This window comes from Pristis pectinata, chromosome 2, assembly GCF_009764475.1.
Source record: "Pristis pectinata isolate sPriPec2 chromosome 2, sPriPec2.1.pri, whole genome shotgun sequence".
Taxonomy (NCBI): domain Eukaryota; kingdom Metazoa; phylum Chordata; class Chondrichthyes; order Rhinopristiformes; family Pristidae; genus Pristis; species Pristis pectinata.
In genome coordinates, this window is record NC_067406.1 from 144,390,141 (window position 1) to 144,418,105 (window position 27,965).

At 51.0% G+C, this 27,965-nt stretch overlaps 1 protein-coding gene across 1 annotated transcript in view; it reads left to right on the plus strand.

The window, feature by feature from the left end:
- Positions 1 to 20,809, plus strand: part of bdh2 (3-hydroxybutyrate dehydrogenase, type 2) — a 63,557-nt gene extending 42,748 nt beyond the window's left edge. Inside the window, 7 exon segments of the mRNA XM_052044784.1 lie at positions 2,034 to 2,130; positions 3,590 to 3,698; positions 10,360 to 10,420; positions 12,864 to 12,977; positions 14,570 to 14,628; positions 18,744 to 18,836; positions 20,756 to 20,809. Of these exon segments, the coding sequence (XP_051900744.1) occupies positions 2,034 to 2,130; positions 3,590 to 3,698; positions 10,360 to 10,420; positions 12,864 to 12,977; positions 14,570 to 14,628; positions 18,744 to 18,836; positions 20,756 to 20,809 (587 nt within the window).
- The last annotated feature ends 7,156 nt before the right edge of the window (positions 20,810 to 27,965 follow it).

A 27,965-nucleotide genomic window follows, 5' to 3' on the forward strand; every position in this document is an offset into this window, starting at 1 on the left:
GAAAGAGTGCAGAGAAAATTTACAAGGATGTTGCCGGGACTTGAGGACCTGAATTATAGGGAAAGGTTGAATAGATTAGGATTTTATTCCCTGGAGCACAGGAGAATGAGGGGAGATCTTATAGAGGTATACAAAATTATGAGGGGTATAGATTGGGTGAATGCATGCAAGCTGGTGAGACTAGAACTCAGGTTGGGTGAGACTAGAACTAGAGGACATAGGTTTAGGTTGAAAGGTGAAATATTTAAGGGAAACCTGAGGGGGATCTTCTTCACTCAGAGGGTAGTGCAAGTGTGGAACGAGCTGCCAGCCGAAGTGGTAAATGCGGGTTCAATTGTAACATTTAAGAGAAGTTTGGATAGGTACATGGATGGGAGGGGTTTGGAGGGATATGGTCTGGGTGCAGGTAGATGGGACTAGACAAGTCAGCATGGACTAGATGGGCCGAAGGGCCTGTTTCTGAGCTGTAGTACTCTGTGACTCTATCTATGACTCTAATAACTTCACTGATCACGGACAGAGACGAGCCCAAGTCTCCCTTCACAAAACTGCTTCTTAGGAGCTAAAAATGGTCAAAAGTTGGACCTTCACAATGAAGGATCATGGCAGATACTGGCTTGCAGAGAATTTACTGCAAATTGATGCACTGGAACAGCTTCCCATGCAGGACTTTGTCAAAGATTCCAATGCATGTTGACATAACAAGAATCATAGTGAATTATCAACTGAGTAACTGAACCCCATCTCAATTTGCATTATTTGTAATTCCCAAACGATAGATCAGTAATTTGTTTCAGCACTTACTCTGAGTTTGATATGTGTGGAGGGAATTGGGCTTGTTAGATTTAAATTCTGTCATTTCATAATTTGCTTAACAATATCTAATGCACCATAATGTGATCATCAATTTTTTTCTTTAAAGTTTACACTACTGAATGTTAAGGTTTTGCTTTTGTACTGTTTCTTCCCTTGTGTATATTTTTGTTATGAATAAAGTTTATTTTTGATTTATAAAATAAAGACTCTGCTCATCAATACTGCTGCTTCTTGTGGATCTAGCTTCCCATTCAGCGTATCGCTTTGGGCTTCACAATCCCCTGCTGACTACCCATCTGTAGTAACAGATTGTCCTCAGCGACTTTCATCCAAGGACACACTGTAATCTGCCATGGTCCCTTGCAGCACAATTTCTGTCCTTTCTAGATGTTAACCTGCCATAAAAACTCACCTTGTCTTCTGCGTTTGAGCCAGAATGTAAAATATTCTCCTGGGTGTTCCCCATCCTGCCCTGATACACATAACACATCTATAGCTGGGCTAGACAGTGTTGTCTCCTATGAATATGTCTCCCTGCTTGTGTAATAAGTGTTGTTTTAAACCTTTGCATCAAGAGGCCTCTTCTCCTGAGGCGATCTTTTAGGGCAGCTGGGAGGTGACATCTCTCAACTGCAAGTTGTGCCTTCATGAACATTCTTTGCCAGCTGACCAACAGTTCTTTTCTCTTGCTGCCACTGACACTGATGTGGGCTGTACCTGTACCTAGACCACTTCCAACATCAATACTCTGCTTCCTAACTCTCATTTTGCTTATTCTGCCATCCATTGGTCCCAGCCATCAGCCATCTCTTTCTCAACAACCACACCCCAAACCCCAGAACTCCAGCCTGCAATCCCTAACCCCCCCCCCCCCCACCAGCCACTGAATAGAATACAGAGAGAATATATTGTGTAGAACGTGCAGCAGGTGAACAGGCCATTCAGTCCTTGTTGGTGTTTATACCCATCCTGCATCTCATCCCATTCTACAACATTGGCTCCGATTGAGTCAGCTTCACTCCTTGCTTCCAATCCCACGCTTTTCACATTAAATATATCTTCTGCTACCTGGTTTGTAACTGAGCTGCTCTCATTTCCTTTTATGTTTTTGTCAGGATTTAGTCTGTACTCTAAAGATTTGCGTTGCTCATAAAGAGTTTTGTACAAGATGCACACATTAACCTGTGTTTCTGTCCAATGTTTCTGTGGTCCAACAGGTATTCAAACCAAAGTTCTGGATGTGACTCAGAAAGAACAAATTGAAAAGCTGGCCAAGGAGACTGAGAGAATTGATGTTCTATTCAACTGTGCAGGGTAATAAAGAACAGATTTTTAAATATATTTTGGGATGAAGCTTCTTTTGACTAAATAATGGATGTTTGAACTCAACTTGGCCTTATTTAGATCTTGCATTGCGTTGAAATACTCTTGGACCCACTTCACAGTGAAAATGGGCTAGTGCAGTAAATTATTGATGTGTGTTTGATACAAATGTTGAAACTATGTTCATGGAACTTTAAAAGGGAGAATCAATGGTTATATCAAAGATAGAATGATGGTAACTGTCAAGCATTGAAGGTGTACTCGTTTAACTAAGTCTGTGAGTCTTACTTCAGTAGTGGGCAAATTATTGGAAAGATTCTTAGGGATAGGAATTATGGGCATTTGGAGAAGCATAGGCTGATTAGGGACAGTCAGCATGGATTTGTGAGGGGCAGGTCGTGATTGAATTCTTTGAGGATGTGATAAAACACATTGATGAAGGTAGAGCAGTGGATGTGGTGTACATGGAATTTAGTAAGGCGTTTGATAAGGTTTCTCATGGAAGGCTTATTCAGAAGGTTGGGAAGCATAGGATCCAGGGAAACTTGGCTGTGTGGATTTGGAATTGGCTCATCCATAGAAGGCAGAGGGTGGCTGTAGATGAAGCGTATTCTGCTTGGAGGTCGGTGACCAGTGGTGTTCCACAGGGATCTGTTCTGGGACCCCTGCTCTTTGTGATTTTTATAAATGACTTGGATGAGGATGTGGAAGTGTGGGTTAGTAAGTCTGCAGATGACACAAAGGTTGGTGATATTGTGGATAGTGCAGAAAGTTGTCGAGGGTTACAACGGGACATTGATGGGATGCAAAGCTGGGCCGAGAAGTGACAGATGGAGTTCAACCCAGAAAAGTGTGAAGAGAAGGTCGAATTTGAAGGCAGAATACAAGGTTAGTGGCAGGATTCTTAGCAGTGTGGAGGAACAGAGGGATCTTGGGGTCCAAGTCCATGGATACTTGAAAGTTGCCACGCAAGTCGATAGGGTTGTTAAGAAGGCGTATGGAGTGTTGGCCTTCATTAGTCAGGGTATTGAGCTCAAGAGCCATGAGGTGATGTTGCAGCTCTATAGAACTCTGGTTAGACCACACTTGGTGTATTGTGTTCAGTTCTGGTCGCCTCACTATAGGAAGGACGTGGAAGCTTTAGAGAGGGTGCAGAGGAGATTTACCAGGATGCTGCCGGGATTGGAGAGCATGTCTTATGAGGATAGGTTGAGGGAGCTGGGGCTTTTCTCTTTGGAGAGAAGGAGGATGAGAGGTGACTTGATGGAGGTGTACAAGATGATTAGATCGAGTGGACAGTCAGAGACTTTTTCCTAGGTGGAAGTGGCTAACATGAGGGGACATTCATTGCTGGCAGCGTTTGGTAGTGCTTGTTTATGGCTCCCTGTCTTTTTAATGCTGTAGATCAACTCAAAGCAGCTTTCTCCTTTTTTTATGATTTGTTGTCTAGTTTTGTCCATCATGGATCAATTCTGGATTGCAAAGACAAAGACTGGGATTTTACCATGAACGTTAATGTCCGCAGCATGTACCTGATGATCAAAGCCTTTTTACCAAAGGTAAGCCAGCAAAGTTCAGAAGTTCTCAGTTCCTGCACTGACAACACGTGGAGATGTGATTCAGCTGTTTGCATAAACAGTTGTTTAAAGATCCTGCTAACAGGATGTATTGTGTTGGCACTTCCGTCTTAGTGACAATAAAGTGCTGTTCAAATAAAGAGTAGACAGAAACAAAGTGTGAATTCAGTTAGTGAAGCAAGGTTGGTACAAAACTGATATTCAGCCCATCGCCCTTCTCTCTGTAGAGCAACATTCACCTCCATTGTCTCTGTGACCTTGTAAATTATTTTTCTTCAGGACCCTCACCAACACCCCATTGAACAAGTAAACCACCTTGAAAGAAATTAATGAGCGGTGTAGCGGCCCAGACTCGCAGAACTTGAACTGCCATCGGTGGCCACGGGTGCATGCGCGGGAGCGCGATGTAGACCAACTGCAGGGCGGGCCTTCCGGCAGGGACCTCACATCACGTCCGCCGGAGAGGCTCTCGGGTACTTTTGCAAGCGCGCGCTTTGTCCCAGTCAGTAAAGTGTGGTCCAGTCCAGTCTTCACATCTCTGCGTTTTACTTTTCTGCCGCGCGCTGCATTCTGCTACATGTGGTGACCCCGACGCTCCCAGATGGCATCTGGAACCTGTGACATGAATCCCAACGACTCGCACAACACAGTCTTGCTCAAGCTCCCGACTTTCTGGGCTGCTCAGCCCCACGTTTGGTTCAAGCAGGCTGAGGCCCAGTTCAGTATCCGAGGCATTACAGCCGATGCCACGCGGTACTACTACGTGGTCAGCACGCTTGACCAGGACATAGCAGTTCAGATCATCGACTTCCTGCACCATCCACCTACGGAGGACAGGTACATTAAGATCAGGGCACTCCTCCTCTGCACTTTCGGACTCTCCCGCCACAACCGAGCCGCGCGGCTCCTGCGCATGGACGTCCTGGGCGACTGCAAGCCATCCGAGCTGATGGATGCCATGCTGGCGCTCATGGGTGGCCATAAGCCCTGCCTCCTATTCGAGCAGTTGTTCCTCGAGCAACTGCCAGAGGACATTCGTCTCCTCCTCGCAGGTGAAGATTTCAGCAACCTGTGCAGCCTCGCAGCCAGGGCTGGCATTTTGTGGCAGAGTAAGCAGCGGGGAGCGGCTTCCATCTGCCTAACCACGACCGCGCAGCCTAAGGCCAAGACCCCACAACCAAAACCACCGAGACCCATGGGGGACAAAGATGAGGGTTCGGACTAATGATGCTTTTACCATCAGAGGTGGGGTTTAAACATACGTTGCTGCCGCCCACCGTGTGCCTTTCTGGGAAACGCCGGGGCCGGCCGTCGCTAGTGGCGGGTGGTCATCGCGACAGCCTCCTGTTCCTCTGGGACCGACACTCTGGGTGACGTTTCCTGGTGGACACCGGGGCCAAGATCAGCGTCCTTCCCCCCTCGAACATAGACACCCGTACCGCGGCCCCAGGCCCCGACCTCACCGCCGCAAACGGCACCACCATCCAGACGTACGGCTCGCGTACCATCCCGCTGCATTTCGGCCCCAGCTGTTTTATCTGGACCTTTACGGTAGCAGCAGTGTTGCGGCCGTTACTAGGGGCGGATTTCCTACGGGCCAACCGTCTTCTGGTCAACCTGAAAAACCAGCGTTTGGTCCACACTGAGACTTTCCAAACCTTCCAGCTCGGGGAAGCCCAGTTCCAGGCCCTCCACCTGGACTCTATCACACTCTCGGGTGACGAGTTCGCCAGGGTGCTGGTGGATTTCCCCTCCATCATCACCCCAGAGTTCTCCACTACCGCCCCCAAGCACGGCGTACGGCACCGCATTCCCATGCAAGGACCACCGCTGCACGCCCGGGCCTGTAGGCTTCCACCCGACAAGCTCTGCCTCACCAAGGAGGAGTTACGGAAAATGGAGGAGATGGGGATCATCTGCTGCTCAGACAGCCCTTGGGCATCGCCGCTACACATGGTGCCCAAGTCTGCAGGAGGTTGGAGGCCCTGCTGGGACTACAGGAGACTCAACAACGCCACAATCACCGACAGATACCCAGTGCCTCCCATCCAGGATTTCACGGCCAACCTTCACGGTGCGACCATCTTTTCAAAAATCGACCTGGTCCGGGGTTACCATCAGATCCCCATGCACCCCGACAATGTGCCCAAAACAGCCCTCATCACCCCTTTTGGGCTGTTTGAATTCCTGAGGATGCCCTTCGGCCTCAAGAATGCCGCTCAGACTTTCCAGAGGCTAATGGACTTGGTTGGGCAAGGCCTGGATTTTGTCTTCATCTACCTAGACAACATCCTGGTGGCCAGCAAGTCACGCAAGGAGCATGTGGCACATTTGCGCCGGCTCTGCCAGCGCCTGAGTGACCACGGACTGGCAATCAACCCGGTGAAGTGCCAGTTCGGGCTGCCGAAAATCGACTCCTTGAGCCACAGGGTCAACCAGCATGGAGCCGCCCATCGGCCGGACAAGGTCCAGGCCATCCGCCAGTTCCCCAAGCCCAGCACGGTCAAGGGCCTGCAAGAGTTCGTGAGGATGGTGAATTTCTACCACCGGGTCATGCCAGCGGCAGCGTGCATCATGAGACCCTTGTTCGGTCTGATGGGCGGCAAGGCCAAGGAGGTGGAATGGGACGCAGAGTCTATGGAAGCCTTCGAGCGGACCAAAGAGGCATTGGCGAAGGCGGCCCTCCTAGTACACCCGAGAGTCGATGTACCCACGGCGCTCACAGTCGACGCTTCCGACACGGTGGTCGGTGGAGTCCTGGAGCAGCTTGTCGAGGGCCCGTGGCGACCGCTCGCCTTTTTCAGCCGACACCTGCGACCACTGGAGGTGAAGTACAGCGCTTTCGACAGGGAGTTGCTAGCGCTCTACCTGGCCATCCGGCACTTCCGGTATTTCCTCGAAGGAAGGGATTTCACCGCATATACGCACCACAAGCCCCTCACCTTCGCTCTTGCAAAGTTATCAGACCCATGGTCGGCTGGCAGCAGAGGCACCTCTCGTTTATCTCGGAGTTCACCACTGACATCCGCCACATCGCGGGGAAGAACAACGTGGTCACCGACACGCTGTCTCATCCCCACATCCACTCAGTGACACCTCAGCCCCAGGGGTCGACTACACGGCGCTGGCGCAGCCACAACAAGCAGACACCGAGATCCCGGCCTATCGCACCGCCGTTTCGGGAGTCCGGCTGGAGGATGTCCCCGTCGGCCCTACAGCGGTTCGTCTCCTGTGCGACATGGCGACTAGCAGACCCCGGCCCATGGTACCAGCAGCATGGAGGCGGCGGGTATTCAACATGCTACATGGCCTGGCCCACCCATCCACCCGGGCGTCCATCAAATTGGTCTCAGACAAATTCGTCTGGCATGGTCTGCACAAGCAGGTCGGACACTGGGCCAGGACCTGCGTACACTGGCAGACCGCCAAAGTCCAGCAGCATGTGAAGGCTCCCCTCCAACAGTTCCAACCGACGCTCGGCAGGTTTCAGCACATCCTCGTGGACATCATCGGCACCCTGCCCGTCTCCCGGGGCACCAAGTATATCTTCACCATGGTCAACAGGTTCACCAGATGGCCGGAGGCTGTGCCGCTAGCGGACACATCCACGGAGTCCTGCGCCAGGACGCTCATCACAAACTGGATCGCCAGGTTCGGACTTCCAGCGGACATCACCTCCGACAGAGGGACACAGTTCACATCAGGGTTGTGGACAGCACTGGCACAGCTCCTGGGCACCCGGTTACACCACACCACGGTGAACCACCCACAGGCCAACGGCTTGGTCGAGTGGTTCCATGGACACCTCAAGTCAGCCCTGATGGCACGCCTCAGAGGGCCCAACTGGACAGATGAGCTTCCCTGGGTTCTACTGGGCATCCACATGGCCCCCAAGGAGGACCTGGGCACCTCCTCGGCGGAGTTGGTTTATAACACCCTCCTGATGGTCCCGGGCGAGTTCATGCCGGAGGCCCAAGGTCCAGCAGGGACGCCGGCGGAAGTGCTGACGAAGCTGCGGGGCAAAGTGGGGACCCTGGCACCGGTTCCAACCTCCAGACATGGCTCAACACCGTCATTTGTTCCTAGGGATCTCAGGGACTGTGAGTATGTTTTCATTTGCAGGCGCATGCACGTCACCTCTGCAGAGGTCATACGAAGGACCCTTCAAGGTGATCCGGCACAATGGATCTACTTGCGTCGTGGAGGTGGGTTGCCATGAGGAGACCTTCACAGTGGACCGCCTCAAACTGGCGCATTTGGACCGGGTAGCCCATGAAGGTGCCCTCACTGCGCCGGCGGGGCAGGCCACCCAAGAGGGACTCACAGACTGGCGATCTCACACCCCCGATTGGCGATTCTGGGGGGGGGGGGGGGCGGTGGTGGTGTAGTGGCCCAGACCAGCAAAACTCGAACTGCCATCAGCGGCCGCAGGCACATGCGCGGGAGCGCGACGTAGACTAACCACAGGGCGGGCCTTCCGGCAGGGACCTCACATCACGTCCGCCGGAGAGGCTCTCGGGTACTTTTGCGAGCGCGCGTGCTTTGTCCCAGTCAGTAAAGTGTGCTCCAGTCCAGCCTCCACGTCTCTGCGTTTTTCTTTTCTGCCGCGCGCTGCGTTCGGCTACAGCAGCTTAACAAAACTGACGTGGTTTCAGGATAAGTGGAATAAAGACATGGTAGATAAATGCAAACTGCTGAAGCAACACCCCTGGAGTTTCACAACCTATATGCTTGAAAAAAAATTACAATCCGCCAGTTCTCCAAGAATCTCTGTCTGTTCCTGGTTTGCATCAATAATTGCTGAACTAGATAGGACATGGTGCGGGAGTCTCCAGAGAGTCCTTTAAGGTGAGACAGAGACACCTGAGATACCTGCACCTCCCTTAATATCATCTACTGCATTTGGTGTTCCAGGTGTGGCCTCCTCTGCATTGGTGAGACCAAACGCAGACTCAGTGACCGTTTCGCAGAACACCTGCACTCTGTCTGTAACTGTGATCTGCACCTCCCCGCTGCCAGTCACTTCAACTCCCCCTCCCACACTATCACTGATATGTCAGTCCTCGGCCTCCTCCACTGCCAGAAGAATTCCCAGCGCAAACTGGAGGAAATGCACCTCATTTTCCATCTTGGAACCCTGCAGCCTAACGGCCTGAACATTGAATTCTCTCACTTTAAGTAATCCCCACCCCCCTTCCCTACACCCCCCCCCAACCATTCTTCTTCGCTTCTTCCCTTTCCCAGCCTCTCTCTCTTTCTTTCTACCCACTTTTTTTTCCTTTCTCTCCTTACCTTTGACCCACCCCCCGGGGGATCTGCTCTCCCCTCCCCCACACCTGCCCATCACTATCTCTTACCTGCATCTACCTATCACCACCCTGTGGCCACCCCACCTCCCCTCTTTTGTCCACCTATCACTGCTCTGCTTTTCCCTCCTATATATTGGGCTTCCCCTTTTCCTATCTTCAGTCCTGAGGAAGGGTCCTGACCCGAAACATTGACCGCCTGCTTTTCTCCACGGATGCTGCCTGGCCTGCTGAGTTCCTCCAGCATCATCGTGTTTTTCAGTCTCCGGAGAGTAATGGCACAAACACTGCCACTTGCCTGGACAAGTGTAGCTTCAACAACACCATACAGGACACAGCAGCCCATTTGATAGGCACACCATCCCAAACTGGAAAGTTCTGATCTAAGCTGGAAAGGCAGCTTAACTGAAATGATGGAATTCATTGATGAGTGGCGGGGACTGTGACATGCCAAGTTGGAAGATGAGATAATATTCCTCAAGCTTTGCTACAAGAGTACAGAGGCCAATGCAGAAGAGGACAGAGTGGGCGTGGGATGGAGAGTTAAAGTGACAGGTAACTGGAAGCTCAGGATCACCCTTGCAGACTGAATGTAGGTGTCCTGCAAAGGGTCACCCAATCTGCGTTTGGTTTCTCCAAAGCAGAGGAGACCACGCCATGCTGTACGTTAAACTGGAAGAAGTACGTGTGAATTATTGCTTCAACTAGAAGGATTATTTGGGTGTCTGGATGGTAGGAAGGGAAGAAAAGGCTGGGGTTGCTTTACCTAGTTTGCATGGAAGTGCTATGATAAACGGGGTGTCCGGTGGAGATGGGCCAAGGAACTACGGAGGCAATGGGAAAAGGAGAAGGTCTGGTGCCTGGTGGAGGAACCACATGGAAGGTGATAGAATGTGAAGGATGCTCTGCTGAATGTGGAGGCTGGTGGGGTGGGAGGTGAAGGGGAACCAATCATTGCTTGGGTTGGAAGGAGAGGAGGGGGAATCACGGGAAGTGGAGCAGACGCTGTTTGAGCCTGGGCCTGATCCGCGGGGGATTTCCAGCCTGTCCTGTTTATGTTTCAGCAGACTGGAGTTTCTTGCTGAACCATCTAACAATTATAACTGTGATTGCACTGTATTTGGAGCTGCCCTTTGTTTCTCAGACTAAACCAGTCACTCTGCCTGAACCATTTGCTATTGCTGTGGTAATGTCACCAGAAGAGTGGTGACACTTGCGGGCTGCCCCCAGCAATTCTCAGGAACGCATAAAGACACATTTCACTGTGTGTTTCGATGTCTGTGTGACTAATAAATAAATATCTTGTATATCTTCATTGATTTTCCTTTGAAACACAGATGCTTGCCAAGAAGTCCGGGCACATCATCAACATGTCCTCTGTGGCATCCAGCATCAAAGGTGAATGATACCACTCTCTCTCTAGATTACCTGTACTTTCCTTCAATGGCATGCTCACAACACACACAATCCAACGCGCTCACTTGCCGTGGCGTGACTCCACAGCCCTTGTTCTCACACAAGCCAAACCTGATGCATATCAGACCATCTTTGCTGGCCTAGGTTGGATTCCAGCCCCCTGGAATTTAAAATTCTGCTCCCGTCTTTAAACCCCTGGGATTTGCTGCACTGTAGATCACAACCTCCTCCCCATAACTGCCTGACCCACCTCTGCCCTTCACACAAAACATTCCACAGTCTCCAACCTCTTAGGCAACCTCACCGGATGTAATCTGCCCTTGGGAGCCTTGCCTTTGACCCCTTCCATCTCCCCATATCTTTCATCTTACTTAAGGCCCCTCTAAAATGTGCCTTTATGATGAAGCTTGACCACTCCTGCTGGTGAATTATTTTTGATTTGGCATGTATTTCCATGATTTTACTTCCGTGAAACATCTTGAATTATATAAAGATGCATAATGTTGTTGAATGACAGTGTATGCATGGATATTTGACCAATATAAACAATTTAACCCTCGCCCTCTCCCCAGTCTTTTCCTTTTATGAGTTCAGTTGGAGTTAGCAAAGGGAAAATGAGGCGCACTGGATCAGAGCTGTTTTATTTGTGGGAAGTGACATAATTGGATGACCAACACACAAAATGCTGGAGGAACCTTCATCTGGGTCAGACTCAAAACATTGACTGTCCATCTCCCTCCACAGATGCTGCCTGACCCACTGAGTTCCTCCAGCACTTTGTGTGTTGCTCCAGATTCCAGTATCTGCAGTCTCTCGTGTCTCCATAAATGCATGACCAAGTGTTTGTTGTTCAGTCTAAGAAAATGTTATTGCTTGAAGCCATGCTCTGACGAGGTGTGGGAGAGTGCAGTTGGAAGGTGCCAAACTTGCACATTGTCTTCTTATTTGCTAATCACTGTTCAGTATAGTCTGGCAAAATACAGTATATCTTAGATTTAAAATCAAGGTGAGAAAGGTTCATCGCCACAGGCACAGCTTGGAAAATACAGGCAACACCCGTGTTTGGGGTGTGGCAGGGGAATGGTTGCAATCCTAGAAAACGGTCTGTATCAGGATTTTCAGTAGAGTGAATACATGTTATCTGGCATGCGGCAAGAAAAGTGAGTTGAAAAGAAATTTCTGCTTAATTTTACTTACCTTAGAGGTTTGTTTCTTGGCATAAATTCCATGAAGGCGCATTTTATTCTGCACCTCAGACCGGGTGGTGATTTGTGAATTTTGGAAGGATGAGGTTCTGTTACCCAATCGGCCATTACGCAGGGGTCACCTGCATGTTATTGGAGACATAAAACTCAGTGACTCCTGTCTGCTTATCCCTCCCTGACACTTGCCCCCGCAGTCTCAGGAGGTGTAACACCTACACCTCCTCCCTCCCACCATCCAGGGACCTAAACAGCCCTTCCAGGTGAGGCAGACGTTCCACACCCCTCCTCCAACCTCAGCTGCTGCATTCGGTGCTCCCGATGTGGCCTCCTCTACATCGTCGAGACAAAGCCATGCCGAGCTCCCGGTTACATTCCGTCTTCCCGTTCCCACGCCGACCTGTTCATCCTCGGCTTTGCCCACTGCCAGGGTGAGGCCCAACACAAACTGGAGGAACAGCACCACCTGTTCCGCCTGGGTGTCTACAACCCAATGGCACAGACATTGAGTTTTCCCATTTTAGGTAACCCTCCCCTCTGTTTGGGTCCCCCCCCTGCCCCCCACTTCTGATCATTTTTGTCCCCTTTCCCAGCCCCCCATCACTCATCTCCATCCCCCTCCCCTCCTGGTTCCACCCACTACACACACACAGTTCACCTACAGGCTTATCTTGCGCATCCCCACCCCATCATGTTGTGACTCCATCTGCCAGGCAGCTCCCCCCCCAGTGGTTCCCATTGACAGAGCCCAGCAGTGGTAGTCCTCTGTGTTCCTGCTTATCTCCCCCCAGCAACCCTCACCCTCCCCTCCCCATCTCGCTCTATCTGACACCCATTTACCATCCATCCCCCTCCCGTCCACTACTGGGCGCAACCTGCCCATCATCTTTCACCCCTCCTCGGTCCACCAATCACTTTCGGCTCCTGTCTCACCCCTCCCCCTCTTTATCCCGGCCATCTCCCCTCTTGGACCCAAAGTGTCAACAATTCCTCTCCCCCCACAGATGCTGCTCGGCCCGCTGAGTTCCTCCAGCAGATTGTTAGTTGTGCCTGTATGTTATTGTTTGAGGATTTTTTTAAACATAATTTTTTTCCTGCTACTCAGTTAATGTTTTTAGATATCATTATCTAGTGTCTGGGGTTTACTTTATAAAACACTTTGCATTTGCTCCTGGAGAGAGACTTTATGCACTGATTGTTAATGGCTTTGTATATTCTTACAGGGGTTGTAAACAGATGTGCGTCCAGCACCTCCAAGGCAGCTGTTATTGGACTGACCAAGTCTGTCGCTGCTGACTTCATTGAACAAGGCATAAGATGCAACTGTGTCTGCCCTGGTAATCATTATGATTTTGCTTATTTTGTCAGAACTTTGCTGTTTCTAAAAGCATTAATAACAGAATCCAAGGAGAATTTCTTACAGCTTGACAACATTTCCATTCCTTACATTTTCATTAACATGTGCATATAAGGCCTTACAGTATATTACCATTTTTAAATGCAGTAAGTTCATTTATATGTCAGCTCTTGAATTAATTTCCAGACATAAGGATCGATACCTCTGTGCTTCAGAACGAGATTTCTCCTTGACTGGCACCCGTGTGCTGTGTGTGGCACTGTCTGATAGGATCCCCCAGTAAACGGTGTGTGGTTTACACATGCAACCCTGCACTAACCTGCTTCCTTTTGGGAGCTGCGTGGAGAGCTCCAGCTGCCATGCTGATCACTGGGAAGAGCCTCAAACCTTTAGAGTCATGCAGCATGGAAACAGGCCATTCGACCCATCTTGTCCATGTCGACCAGTGGGCACCCATCCGTATTAAGATCATCTTGCAGCACGTGGCCCTTACCCATCTATGCCAAGGCAACTTAAGTGCTCGTCTAAGACACTGAAATGCTGTCAGTGACCCTGCTTCCACCACTCTCTCCGGCAGTGTGTTCCAGGTACTCACCGCTCTCTGGGTGAAAAAGGACACCCTCAGATCCCCTCTAAATCTCTTACCCTAAATCTCTGTCCTCTAGTTTCATTCACCTTTGATAAGGGAACAAGTTTCCTGCAGTCTACCCTATCTATACCCCTCGTAATTTTATATACCTTTATACTCTCCCAGAACAGCTCCAGAACCCACTGGGACAGAGGTTGGGGGTGGGGGGCATAGTGAGTAGGCGCCCCCCCCCCCCAGCACGATGGTCTGCCCTAATTGTGTCCCGTGCCGTGAGTGGATCAAGGATGGCCGTGTGTGGCTCTGATGTGGTTTGTATATAAAGGCAGTGAGCAGGGAGCTTTACTCCAGCAATTTAGCTGCAGGGGACTTGGGCGGATTAGTGAGACTGTGCTAGTGATCATTTCTGGGTGTAATCGCTGCAGAAAGTTGGCCTCGGCACTTCTGTGTGCAGTTCACCTTGGCATGCATTAACACTTGCCTGGAGTCAGCCAAGTGCTTAGTAATTAGCAGGGGGAGCTTTGACTGAACGTCTGAAGTGGTTGCAGACTCACGGGGAGCGTTTCTCCAGAATTTAGCCGCGGGGCTACTCACTCACTGTTGGCAGCTCTCCTTTCCTGGAGACATTGCTTTTCTGACCCACTGAATGCCGATGTTTCAGCTCACTGTTTTCGTATCAAATTTCCAGCATCTGCAGTTTTTGGTGTTTTGATTCTTGACATTGGTGCTTGTAACCACGAGAGTAGTTAAGGCAAGTAACACAGAGCAGCTGGAGTAACACCAGAAAAGAGGGATTAGGAGACAGGAAGGGCCAGAGGAGGCTCGTGTGGTTCTGAAACGCCAACACAATCCATCAGGCTGAATGGCCTTTTCCCTCTCTCGTAAATATGGTGTAATTCGTGTAAGCAGTGTGTGTTTTCAGCATTCGAAGCTAACAAATGAGAGTGTCACCGCAGGGTAATGCCATTCTGTATCTTTCCCCCCAGGTACTGTGGACACTCCATCACTAAGAGGCAGAATTAAAGCCCAGCCAAACCCTGAACAGGTAAATGCATCCCAGCTCTGCAGGCTCAACACATACCGCCCTCTCTTCAACCACTGCCACTGAGGGCCACGAGCCATTGGGAGATTTAATGGTAAACATGACTAAGCCAAAGGCAAACACAGGTTTATGGCGTAAGTGCACTCACAGTTTTTGCTAACGTTGCCAGCACTCCATGTTGGCTCTGGGTTGCCTCATCCACACTTACTACACACACATTCTCTGTCCTGCCCTTCTGTGGAGTTGGCAGAATCAAAGGAAGATCCATTCTCTGGCAGGTCCAACACACATCTACGTAAACTGGGGATAGAGGTTCCCAAGGCTGGGAGTTTAGGAACAGATCACAAAATAAGTACATGTGGGGGAGAATGGGCTACAGGGAAATGTGGGGGAATGGGATCAGAGTCAGTATTGACTCGATTGGTCTCTCCTGAACAGTAAGGAAATGTGGAAATATCAGAAATGGATCTCAAAGTGAGGTTGCATTCCAGTGTAGCTTAGAGTGGATGGTGAGAATGGCTCATGTTGTTTGCATCATTGCCTGGAGGTGTGCAGAGGAGAGGGCAGTGCCAGAGGAACACAGAGGGGAGGGCAGTGCCAGTGGTACACAGAGGGGAGTGCCAGAGGTACAGAGGGGAGAGCTGTGCCAGTGGTAGAGGGGAGTGCAGTGCCACAGGTACACAGAGGGGAGGGCAGTGCCAGAGATACACAGAGGGGAGGGCGGTGCCAGTGGTCTACTGATCACTTCCACCATCTGGATACAGTGCAGAAAGTAGCTCACTGGCCTGGACTGGAGACAAGAATGCCCACTGCTTGCCATAATGTCTGTTATTCACAACAGATAATTAGAGGACACCCTCCATGTTGTGTGACTTTACAATCGTGCTGAAGGGGACGGACTGGGAACAGCCCCAGCTGCTCAGAACTGGCCATCTGGGAGGCACTGTGGACCATCGGTGGCAGGTGTTCACCGTTCTGTCTGTACCCTCCCTGCCCAGTGTACCCCCTACCCAGTATACCCTCCCTGCCCGGTGTACCCTCCCTGCGCAGTGTACCCTCCCTGCCCGGTGTACCCTCCCTGCCCAGTGAACCCTCCCCCTGCCAGAGCCTGGATACCAGAGGCTGAGTGAACAGACCACGTCCCAGTTGTGATACTAAAGAACCAGCCATGCCTCTGGCCAGCTGTTCCAGCACGGTTACAACTCCGGCATCTACCTGCCCAGGTGTGTCCTGAGAAATCCAACGCAGCTAATCACTGACCAGTCAGTCTACTGTCAATCATCAGCAAATCATCAGTCTCAATGACAGTGCTCTTAAAGGGACACTCAGACCAAAGAGATGAGTTCACTGGAGATGCGAGTGACTGCCCTTAACATCAAGCAGAGCTGCTAAACTGAAGTCAGTGGGCATCAATGGGCAGAGACATCTCGCACAACAAAGGTACCTGTGGCTGTTGAGATCAATGATCCCAGCCCCAGGACACCACTGCAGGAGTTCCTCAGGACAGTGTCCTTGGCCCAACCATTTTTGGCTGCTTTCACTTCCCAGCATGTCCTTGGGATGTGGGAGGAAACCGGAGCACCCGGGGGAAGCCCACACGGTCTCAGGGAGAACGTGCAAACTCCACACAGTCAGCTCAGAGGTCAGGATCGAAACTGGGTCACTGGAGCTGTGAGGCGGCGGGTCTACCTTCTATGCCAGCACGTTGCCCAGCTGTATCAGGTATTCTGGCCCTGCCAGTAGCACAGGTAACACTGTATTAAATGTATGGAACAACTGCAGTGCAAACTCTGGGCTGAGTCCCGTCTGGTTGGAGAGACCAGCTCAGCTTCTGGCCTATCTCATGCCTTCAGCTTCAGTGACTCCAGCATGGGCAGCTGATCCTTCACGGCCTGGAGCCAAGGTTTGGAACACCCTCCCTACACATGCTCACTTCTCCCCCATTCATTACACTGCTCCTTAAAATCCACCTCTTTGGCCAAGCTCTCATGATGTGTCAAATCTTTCCTGTTATCATTTCTTGGAAGTGGTATATAAGGGCAAGTTGTTATTACTGTACAAGCAGCTGTCTCTTAGAGAGTGTGGTGGGGTTAGGGCCTTTTGCAGGCGGATCCTCCAGATCAGTGGGAACGATGAGTTATGGCCTTGAGGGAGCGACAGGTTTTTGGAATCTGAGTGTCGCTGGGTGGGATAGTGTTTGTTGCCCACCTGGAGGTGGGGGTGAGCTGAGTCCTGAACCCTGCAGTCTGTGTGGAGGATTCAGAACCAATGATGTTTCCGAGTCAGGATGGTGTATGGCTTGGAGGGGAACCTGCAGGTGGTGGTGTTCTCTGCTCCTGGTGGGAGCTGCAGCTGGAGTGACCAGGGCCCTGGTGGTGGGAGAGCTGGAGTGACCGGGGCCCTGGTGGTGGGAGAGCTGGAGTGACGGGGGCCCTGGTGGTGGGAGAGCTGGAGTGACGGGGCCCTGGTGGTGGGAGAGCTGGAGTGACCGGGGCCCTGGTGGTGGGAGAGCTGGAGTGACCGGGGCCCTGGTGGTGGGAGAGCTCGAGTGACCGGGGCCCTGGTGGTGGGAGAGCTGGAGTGACCGGGGCCCTGGTGGTGGGAGAGCTGGAGTGACGGGGGCCCTGGTGGTGGGAGAGCTGGAGTGACCGGGGCCCTGGTGGTGGGAGAGCTGGAGTGACCGGGGCCCTGGTGGTGGGAGAGCTGGAGTGACCGGGGCCCTGGTGGTGGGACAGCTGGAGTGACCGGGGCCCTGGTGGTGGGACAGCTGGAGTGACCGGGGCCCTGGTGGTGGGACAGCTGGAGTGACTGGGGCCCTGGTGGTGGCAGAGCTGGAGTGACCGGGGCCCTGGTGGTGGGAGAGCTGGAGTGACGGGGGCCCTGGTGGTGGGAGAGCTGGAGTGACCGGGGCCCTGGTGGTGGTAGAGCTGGAGTGACCGGGGCCCTGGTGGTGGGAGAGCTGGAGTGACGGGGGCCCTGGTGGTGGGAGAGCTGGAGTGACGGGGCCCTGGTGGTGGGAGGGCTGGAGTGACCGGGGCCCTGGTGGTGGGAGAGCTGGAGTGACCGGGGCCCTGGTGGTGGGAGAGCTGGAGTGACCGGGGCCCTGGTGGTGGGAGAGCTGGAGTGACGGGGGCCCTGGTGGTGGGAGAGCTGGAGTGACCGGGGCCCTGGTGGTGGGAGAGCTGGAGTGACCGGGGCCCTGGTGGTGGGAGAGCTGGAGTGACCGGGGCCCTGGTGGTGGGACAGCTGGAGTGACCGGGGCCCTGGTGGTGGGACAGCTGGAGTGACCGGGGCCCTGGTGGTGGGACAGCTGGAGTGACTGGGGCCCTGGTGGTGGCAGAGCTGGAGTGACCGGGGCCCTGGTGGTGGGAGAGCTGGAGTGACGGGGGCCCTGGTGGTGGGAGAGCTGGAGTGACCGGGGCCCTGGTGGTGGTAGAGCTGGAGTGACCGGGGCCCTGGTGGTGGGAGAGCTGGAGTGACGGGGGCCCTGGTGGTGGGAGAGCTGGAGTGACGGGGCCCTGGTGGTGGGAGGGCTGGAGTGACCGGGGCCCTGGTGGTGGGAGAGCTGGAGTGACCGGGGCCCTGGTGGTGGGAGAGCTGGAGTGACCGGGGCCCTGGTGGTGGGAGAGCTGGTGTGACTGGGACACCGGGGGCTGCACCTGACGGGTGTAAGAGTGAGGAAGCCCCCACTGATGGAAAGTGTGCTGGGATGTGTAGGTGGGATTTATCACAGAACGGTACTGCACAGAAGGAGGCCATTCTCCCCATCGAGCCTGTGCCAGGTCTCCGATTAGTCCCACTCCCCGATCCTCCTCTGAGCCCAGCAGTCCCGTCTCCTGGCATGAATCCACATTCATTCTGGAAGCTGTCCAGTCTGCTTCCAGTCAGTCCTTGCAGACCCTGTGTCCCAATGTGGCCACGTATCAAACACAGAGAAACTGATCCCACTGCCCTGCTTTCTGCCCAGAGCCCTGCCGGGGAGTAGACTCCATTTTGTGCTGCTTTAGAATACAATATGTAACGCAGGGCCACTGCCCTGTCAGTCATTTGAATGGAATACATACTGTAGTAATGAATAATTATTGAAGTAATGAAAATTATTCTTTCCACCCTCCCAGGCTTTGCAACAGTTCCTGGCGTGACAGAGGATTGGCAGGACGGCCACTGCTGAGGAGGTGGCTCACCTTTGTGTGTACCTGGCATCGGATGAGGTAAGTAGCTGGCCAGTGACTTCACACCAAATGTGTCGAGCAACTGGAATGCTGATCTGCAAATTGAACCTTGTTTACAGTCACCACGGTGTGCACAGTGTCAGGGAGTCTTCCCCTCAGATTATCCCAGTAAAGCAGGAAGCTGCCTCCACAGCCCAGTTCAGAGGGACTTCAGCCCACTGACGTAACTGTTGATGTTAACGTAGAAACAGAGAAATTTAGCTGCTTGAGACTGTCACTGAGACTGTGGCTAACCTGTGGTTGGAGTCCACATCCCTTAATATCTTCTGTTATCGAAAATCTATCAGTCCAAGATTTAAAATTAAGAAATACACCCAGTAATAATTATTTGCAGATGAAAGTTCTGAACTTTTACTCCACTCTCTGTAAAAATGTTTCTGAGCTTCCCTCCTGAAGGCCTGTTTCTAATCTTTGGATGTTACAGCTCCGAATTCCGGACCCCCTAACCCAGGGAAAGGTTTGAAAACATAAGAAATAAGAGCAGATTGGACCAGATTGACCCTCAACCGTGCTTCATCGCTCAGAAAGACCACATGGTGGCCTCAACTCCCCTTCCTGTTCCCCATAACCCTCAACCTAAAATCTCTCTTCCCCAGTCTGGGACACGTTCCGTGACTACACCCCCCGTGTTCTCTGTGCTAGAGGACTCCAAAGTTTCATGGCCCCCTCAGATAAGAATTTGCCCTTCATCTCTGTTTTAAGTGTGTCCTCTGTGTAACTTGCTATCTTGCCTATCTTTGAATTGTAAGTAAATGTGGCTCCGTTTAGTGGTTGCAGCCCACTATTGATCCTTGTGGATATCCAGACAGGTCATTACTTTGCCTTCAGTTCCTTGGTTAACCATCTGTCTACCCTGCTTCCCCAGGGCTTGAGTGTGCAGACTGTCGGTGTGTCTGCTCATCTGCACTGATCAGAATGGGGTCAGTCATTGGAAGAGTTTTGAGATAACACAGACGTTAGCGGTGGCGGTGTGGAGTGCAGTTAGGGTGGAGGGAGTCAGATAGAAGGAGGGTGAAGGTACAGAGAAGTTTGGAGATGATGGAGGTTGCAGCTGGGAATGGGGGAGGGGCAGGATTCAACAGACTGGCTGATGCGGGTGGGGAATGGATGGGGGTGGGGAAGGGATGGGGGTGGGGAATGGATGGGGAGGAGCAGGTGTCATCTGTAAGGAGAGAGTAGGTGAGCTTGTCGGTCCAGAGAGAAGTGGTCCTGACCCTGGTGCTCTAATCACAGTCTGTACAGACCTTTGCTTTATGGATACTGCACTTTCCTGAACTGTAGGGATTCCCAAACCAGAGAATCCTTGTTAAAACGTGTAAAATAAAAAGCTATTAAATTTGAATACACCAACAGAGCCAGCTCGTGAGCTGATCGGCCTCTTGACCCGTGTTCTGCAGGGCAGCTTACTGCTCACCCACCACCACCTGTTGTCGAGGTCTCGATTCCCCTCCCTTACCATGACCTGAGCTGCAGTGTTACTGCACACGCCCATCCCTCCAGTTGACGCCTGACTCTGTTGTCTCACCACAAGCATAAAGCTGGGAATAAGCAGTCAGTGCCTGATTCCTGGCTGTGCTGTCTCCTGCCATCACCCAGTCCGTCTTCCACGGCACATTCCAATGACAGCAGGTTTTTCCACACTGCTGTAGCCCACCATTGGAAGCCGGGACTGTTGCATCAAGAAGGCTTCAGGCGACACCTTGCTGAGTTGTCTCAGTTCACCAACAAACTCCACGTACATCTCGTGTTTACTTCAGGTTCACATTCTTCCCTGAGCTGAATCTGAATCATGTTTCCACATTACAGGAGTTCCTCCTGCAGTTTGATGTTTGCTCCTGATTCCAGCATCCTGAAGCCTCTGGTCTCCACAAGACGTTAATGTTTATTTGTATTTACAGTCTGCCTATGTGACGGGAAAAGAGTTTATCATCGATGGAGGCTGGAGCTTGTGATGAATGTGTGCACGAATGGTGCACGTTACAGATTATCTGAATCACCTTTAATCAATTCCACATGATTTGAGAACTGATTTTTATGTGACTCCTGTCTATGTGCAGTCTCCCTCCAGCAATGTAAATCAGTATAGTGTGTCCCTCCTGATACTGAATCACCTTTCCTTCTTATGCTGATCATGTCTCCAATTTAATGTGCGTCCCCTAATGTTCCTGCCTGCTGTTTTGCCCTAACTCTGCCCCCACAGCACCTGCTCTGGTACCAGACCTGCCCAGTCACAGCCTGTCTGCCTTTCACAGGACTGTTCTATCCTGCAACAGATCCCAGTGTCTCAGGAATCTGAAGCCTTCTCCTGCACCAGGTCTCTAGCAGGGTCGGGCTGCCCGCCACCCACCCCCCCCCCCCCCCCCCCCCCCCCCCCCCCCGTAACTAACTGCTGCTCACACAGCAGATCCTTCACCCCATCACATCAATACAAATTCCAGTTTTCAGCACTTGATCCGTAGCCTCTATGCCTCGGTGATTTATCTGCTTGTCCAGAAACTCTGTAACTGTTGTGGGAGTGTCTGCCCCTCTCATGCAAGCATTGTGTTCCAAACTCCAACCGCTCTCTGAGTAAACCAGTTCTCAGATCCCCTCTAAACCTCCTACCCTTACCCTACACCCATGGCCTCCAGGTTGAGCCACCTCTGTTTCCTTCTGTCTGCCCTGTTGATGTTCTTTGGAAAACTGGGGGACCCTGGAGTTGGAGCATCACTGTGAACATTCCTGGCAGCCTCAGTGCCTGGCAGCTAATCCCCTTGTTCAACATTTTCACTTTTCCTAGCACTTTGTCTCCATGAAGAACATGAAAAATAAAAGTAGGAAAAGGCTGTTTCATCCCTCATGCCTGCTTCACAATCCACAAGATCAAGGCTGATGGTTTCCTCACATCACGTTCCTGCACTAACCCCATGTCTATTGAATCCTTTAATATTCAAAAATCTGTTGATCGGCATCTTGAAGCAACGTCTTATGAGCCTGCAGAGCCCTCTCGGATAGAGAATTGCAACAATTCATTGCGTCTGGTTGAATGAATCTTCTCCGTGTTGAATGGCTGATGCCTTATTTTGAGAGGCTGCCTCCTGGTTCTGACACGTCAGCCTGACTCTCCCTGCACCAGCCCCATCAGCCTGTGAGAAGTTTGTGGTTTCAGTGAGACCTTCTCTCATTCTGAGCATGAGGGTACAGGCCTAGCCTGTCCAATCATTCCTCAGGCCAATCCCCCGTCCCCCGTGCAAGACACCAAGGATTCATCCTCACTGGGTGTAAAAAGACAATCCCCATTTACCCCCAGAACAAGCACATTTCACTGTCCCCACTTCCCTGAAACTGAGCCGCTGAAGGTCAACAATCTGTCCTCACTGACCTCCCACGACCTCAGACACTGCATCACACGTGTGCCTGGACTTTGTCCGTGGGGGACAGGGTCACGGGCAACCTCAGCATCCCAGCACAGGCCCACCTCTGGCTGCTGCTCCCGCCCGTATTCGGGGGGTTACTGACTCTCCACACTCGGGCAGGGGGCTTCAGCGACATTTCCTGCAGCAACTGGAGTTGGCAGAGGGCACGGGGTCACCCACGGGGTGGGCAAGGGGTCACCCATGGGGTGGGCATGGGGTCACCCACAGTGTATGTGCTTCCTGTGGGCACTATCACAGCCTCTCCCGGTCCTTCTGACACCACACAACGTCCCCTCCTCTCCCCTCCCTTCCCCTCCCATTCCATTCCAGAGCAGCACTGGTAACTGGCTGGATACATCAGACTTGATGTGTTCCATGAGAGGGAATGGACAGTGTGTCAACGTTGTGTTACACAGGGAACTGGACAACACTGCTCTGTGAACCTTGCTTCATGCAGCTTTCACACCAGCATCAGGGCGACCCAAATACTTTCATTCCAAACACCCGTTGTGGCCATTCCTCGCCATCAGCTTCTGTCCCTTCATGTCATTGGTTCCAGTATGGACCACCACTTCTGCCAGCTCACCGTCTTCCCTGCGAAACCTGCATTTGTCTGATAATTTGCCAGAAATAAAACTTATCCCTGAAATGAATCTGTTTCCTGTTCTCAGTGAAATGTAACTGTAGAACACTTCAGTACTACATGAATCATCAGAAAATGTTGTACAAACTGAGGCAGTTTTTCTTGGGGAGAAGACTGAGTGAAGGTTGTGAGTGAGACATTGTTTCTGGAGGAAATTAATGAGACAGCCGCTGACAAATTAAAGAAATGGAGGAGGAATTTCTTGTTCCTGACAGTGACGGGAATGAGGAAATCGAAGCCTAGTGGAGAGGTTTGAAATGGTGACGGTGCTGTAGAGAATGAAAGGAAGAGATGTGTCTGAGGCAGGGTGACCAGAGGGTGCAGGGTTCAAATACCAGCATGGAGCAGCTGGACTGATGACTGGAGCTGCAGATTCAGGGTAACATGATGACGAGCCTCAGTCATCTAAAGGGCACATCAAGAGTCAGAGGGAGTGGTTATTTGTTTTAAGAAATGTTCTAAGGAAGCACAGTGACATTTCCTGAGAGTTCCTGTGAACAGTGTTTTTCTCTGCAAAGAACGTGAATGTTTCAGTGGACAGTGATCTCTCCTTAGAAAGCTTTGGTAAAAGGGCATTTATCTCAATGGTTCGATCTTCCTGACCTGCTGAAGTCTTCCAGCATTTTCTGCTTTTATTTTTGTGTTTTTTGTATGTAAAAGTTTATTTGAAATACATAACCCAGAGATCTCTACAGTGTAGTAATGGAACAGGGCTTCTCTCTCAGGGCGGCCTCTGTGCTATCACAGGTCACATCAGCACCTGACGTAACACTGGCAGGTTGGGTATCTTTCTGCAAGGGTGCAGGCTGAATGAGTGATAAACCGGTCCATCAGACACGTTCATTGACTGGAACAGAAGGTGGATGGTGAATCCGGAACAGCTTCAGGCAACAAATCAAGCTCTGATAAAGTGAACAACCAGGTTAACCAGCAAGGAGAATTGACAGGAAGAAGCTAAGTCAAGTTTATTGTCATGTGTACAGGTACGGTGAGGTACAGGTGCAATGAAAAACTTGCTAGCAACAGCACCACAGGCTCGTGGGTACAGACAACACACAGAATGTAAATTATACGTGTCATACAAGACAGTGAAAAAAACCTCTGCAAAAATAAGACAAAGACACAGCCAGAGACAGGTCCGTGGTGGTCCATAGTGTTCTGTAACTGAGGTAGGGTTAGGGTTGTGCCGGTTTGTTCAAGAACTGAATGGTTGAAGGAAGTAGCTGTTCCTGAACCTGGTGGTGTGGGGACTTCAGGCTTCTGTACCTCCTGCCCGATGGGAGCTGCGAGAAGAAGGCATGATCCGGATGGTGGGGATCCTTGATGATAGATGCCGCCTTCTTGAGGCAGCACCTCTGTAGATGCTGTCTGTGGTGGGGAGGGCTGTGTCCACTACTCCCTGCAGCCTCTTGCATTCTTGTCTGTCAGAACTGGCGTACCAGGCAATGATGTAACCAGTCGGGATACAGTGCATCTGTAGAAGTTTGTTGGAGTATTTGGTGACATGCTAAACTAAGAAAATAGAGGTGCTTTGTAATTGCATCTATGTTCTGGGCCCAGGACAAGTTACCTGAGATGTTAACGCCCAGGAACTTGAAGCTGCTGACTCTCTCCACCTCTGACTCACCAATGAGAACTGGCATGTGGTCTCCCAACTTCCCCTTCCCGAAGTCAATGATTAGCTCCTTGGTTTTGTTGACATTGAGTGTGAGGTTGTTGTTGGGGCACCACTCGGCCAGATGTCCTATCTCACTCCTGTACACCGACTCACCACCACCCATGATTTGGCCAACAACAGTGGTGTCATAAAAACGAAATGGTGCCGGAGAGAGGCAACATTCTGCAGGCAGCAGGTTGTAGAACACTTTCATATTCGCGTTCTTAACGTGTAAAGCTTGAATCTGCGGCCAGAACTGCTGCAGTAACAAATGGGCTTTTAAACCATTTAAACATGTTAACGACCTTATGATCGCCAACCTTCCAGAACATAGATACGGCACCTGGAGGTGTCGGGGAGGCCTCCATTGTGCCTGAAAACGTGTTACCGGGGAGAACCTCAGGTAAGACTGAAGTGTCAGGGCTTGAGACTTCCCCTCCCTGGCATCCTTTTGACCAACGTACAATCACTGGAGAACAAGATAGAAGACCCAAGAGCAAATTTGCTGTATTAGAGGGACATAAGGGACTGCTGTGTACTCTGTTCCACGGAGACATGGCTCACCCCCAACTCCCCGGACACAGCGCTCCAGCCCAAGGGTTTCTCCATCCACCGTATGGACCAGACGGCAGTGTCGTCTGCTTCATGGTAAAAAAAAAGTCATGCTGCTCGGACATGACAGTCTTGTCCCATTCCTGCTCCCCTGACCTGGAACATCTGGTGGTTAAATGCCGACTGTTCTACCTACCAAGACAGTTCTCTGTCATCAGCTGGACTGCAGTCTAGATCTCACCTCAGGCACATGTGAGCTAGCACTTGAGGAATTGAGCACAAAACAGTGTACCCCGACTCCTTTCTCATCTTCAGTGGGGACGCCAACCAGGCTGGCTTGAAGAAATCTCTGCCTATCTCCCATCAGCATGTCAACTTCAGACACCAAACACACAATCAGTGCTATACCACCATCAGGAATGCCTACTGCTTCACCCCCTTGCTCAGACTTTGGTAAATCCAACCACCTGGCTCTGTGTACAGGCAGAGGTTGAAGAGTGCGGCACTGGAGGTGAGGACTTTGGTTGAGGGAGGCAGAGGAGCGAACGCAGGACTGCTTCGAATCAGTGGATTGGACCATGTTCAAGGATTTGTCAGTGGACCTGAATGAGTATGCCACGTTTGTCACTGACTTCATAAGGACATGCGTGGACGAGTGTGTACCCACAAACCTTCCGAGTCTTCCCCAACCAGAAGCCCTGGATGAACCAGGAGATTCGTAATCTGCTGAGGGCTGGCATCCCAGTGACATACAGAAAGCCCAGGTACGACCTCCAGAAGGCCATCGCAATTGCAAAGAGACAGTTCCAGACTAAACTGGCATCACAGATGGACACTCGACAGCTGTGGCAGGGTTTGCACACTTATCATCTTCCTACAAGGCGAAAACAGGTAGCATACGTGGCAATGCCCCGTCACTTCTGGATGAGCTCAATGCCTTTTATGCACACTTTGAAAGGGAGAATAATGACAGAAAAGGCATCAGGGCCCAAGGAGAGCACAGTGACCTGCCTCAATGACTACCATCCAGTAGCACTTATGGTAGTTGGTTATGGCACAAATCAACTCCTGCCTCAGAAGTGACCTGGATCCCCTTCAGTTTGCCTATCACCACAACAGGTCAACAGCAGATGTGATTTCACTGGCTCTTCGCTCAGTTCTGGACCATGTGGACAACAAAAATGCACACATCAGGTTGCTATTCATTGACTACACTTTAATGTTTAACACCATCATTTCCTCCAAACAGCATCAAGCTCCACGGTAGTGTAGCGGTTAGCATAACGCTATTACAGTGCCAGCAACTCGGTTCAATTCCGGCCGCTGTCTGTAAGGAGTTTGCACGTTCTCCCCATGACTGCGTGGGTTTCCTCCGGGTGCTCCAGTTTCCTCTCACATTCCAAAGACGTACGGGTTAGGAAGTTGTGGGCATGCTATGTTGGCGCCGGAAGCGTGGCAACACTTGCGGGCTGCCCCCAGAACACTCTACGCAAAAGATGCATTTCACTGTGTGTTTTGATGTACATGTGACTAATAAAGAAATCTTACTCTTATCTCTGTACCTCCCTCTGCAACTAGATCCTTGACTTCCTCATCGGCAGACCTCAATTGATACAGATCGGTAACATCTCCTCCTCACTGACCATCAACACCTCAAGGCTGTGTGCTTAGCCCCCTGCTCTACTCTCCACACACCCAGGACTGTGTGGCTAAGCACAGCTCTAATACTGTGTATTTGGGCAGGATATTTGGTGGATCACAATTTGAAAGCTCTGCAGTGCTTCTAACACTTCAGAAATGTAAGGGGAAGAAAGTGGTGAACGATGTGTTGTCCTGTGATCCAAATACAGAAGAGCAAATTTAAACTGGAGATAGAAGATGGGGCAGTGCACAGATTTGGGGCAAAGTCCCATTGCTGTGTTAAGGCAGGTGTGCCTCTCCAATCAGTAAGTGCAGGAAAAGATGAAAGTAGACTTCACATGGAATCTGGTCAAAGGCTTCAAAAGGCAGAGATAACAAGAAGAAAAACTTTTTCTGTGGCTCAAAGTCCAGAGGAGTGTCAGCTCCAGTGGATTTGCTTTTAGTGGTTTAGGATATTATGATTTAACAATCCCATATGACACAACTTGCAAAATGAAGCTTAGGTTAAAAAACCTTAATTCCAGTCTTTGTTGCCAGTCGTGAGAGGGCTCATAAGATGTTACAACATCAAAAACAAAATTAAAATGTTGCAGATGCAGGGAATCTGGAATAAAAGCACAAAATACAGCAAGTGTTCGGTAGGTCAGGCAGTGTGAAGAAACAGTAAAAGTATCCGTGCTAACACCAAGACATTGGGAAAAAGATGAGATGAGATGAGTTGAGATCTTTATTAGTCACATATACACGCAAAAGATGCATTTCACTGTGTGTTTCGATGTACACGTGACTAGTAAAGATATCTTATAAAAAAACAGTGAAATACATCTTCTGCGTAGAGTGTTCTGGGGGGCAGCCCGCAAGTGTCGCCACGCTTCCAGTGCCAACATAGAATGCCCACAACTTCCTAACCTGTACATTTTTGGAATGTGGGAGGAAACCGGAGCACCCGGAGGAAACCTACGCAGTCATGGGGAGAACGTATAAACTCATTACAGACAGCGGCCATAATTGAACCCGGGTCACTGGTGCTGTATTAGTGTTTCGCTAACCGCTGCACTACCGTGCCTGCCTGCAAAAAGAGCTTTAAACACGTGCACACCAGCTGCTCTCTCTGCCTGTTGCATCTTCCCATGTCAGCCTGTCCTTTCAACTCCTCATGCAGGCTCCAATCATCTTTCCGGGGAACCAGTCATTTATTTCTCTCATGTTAAGATACAAGT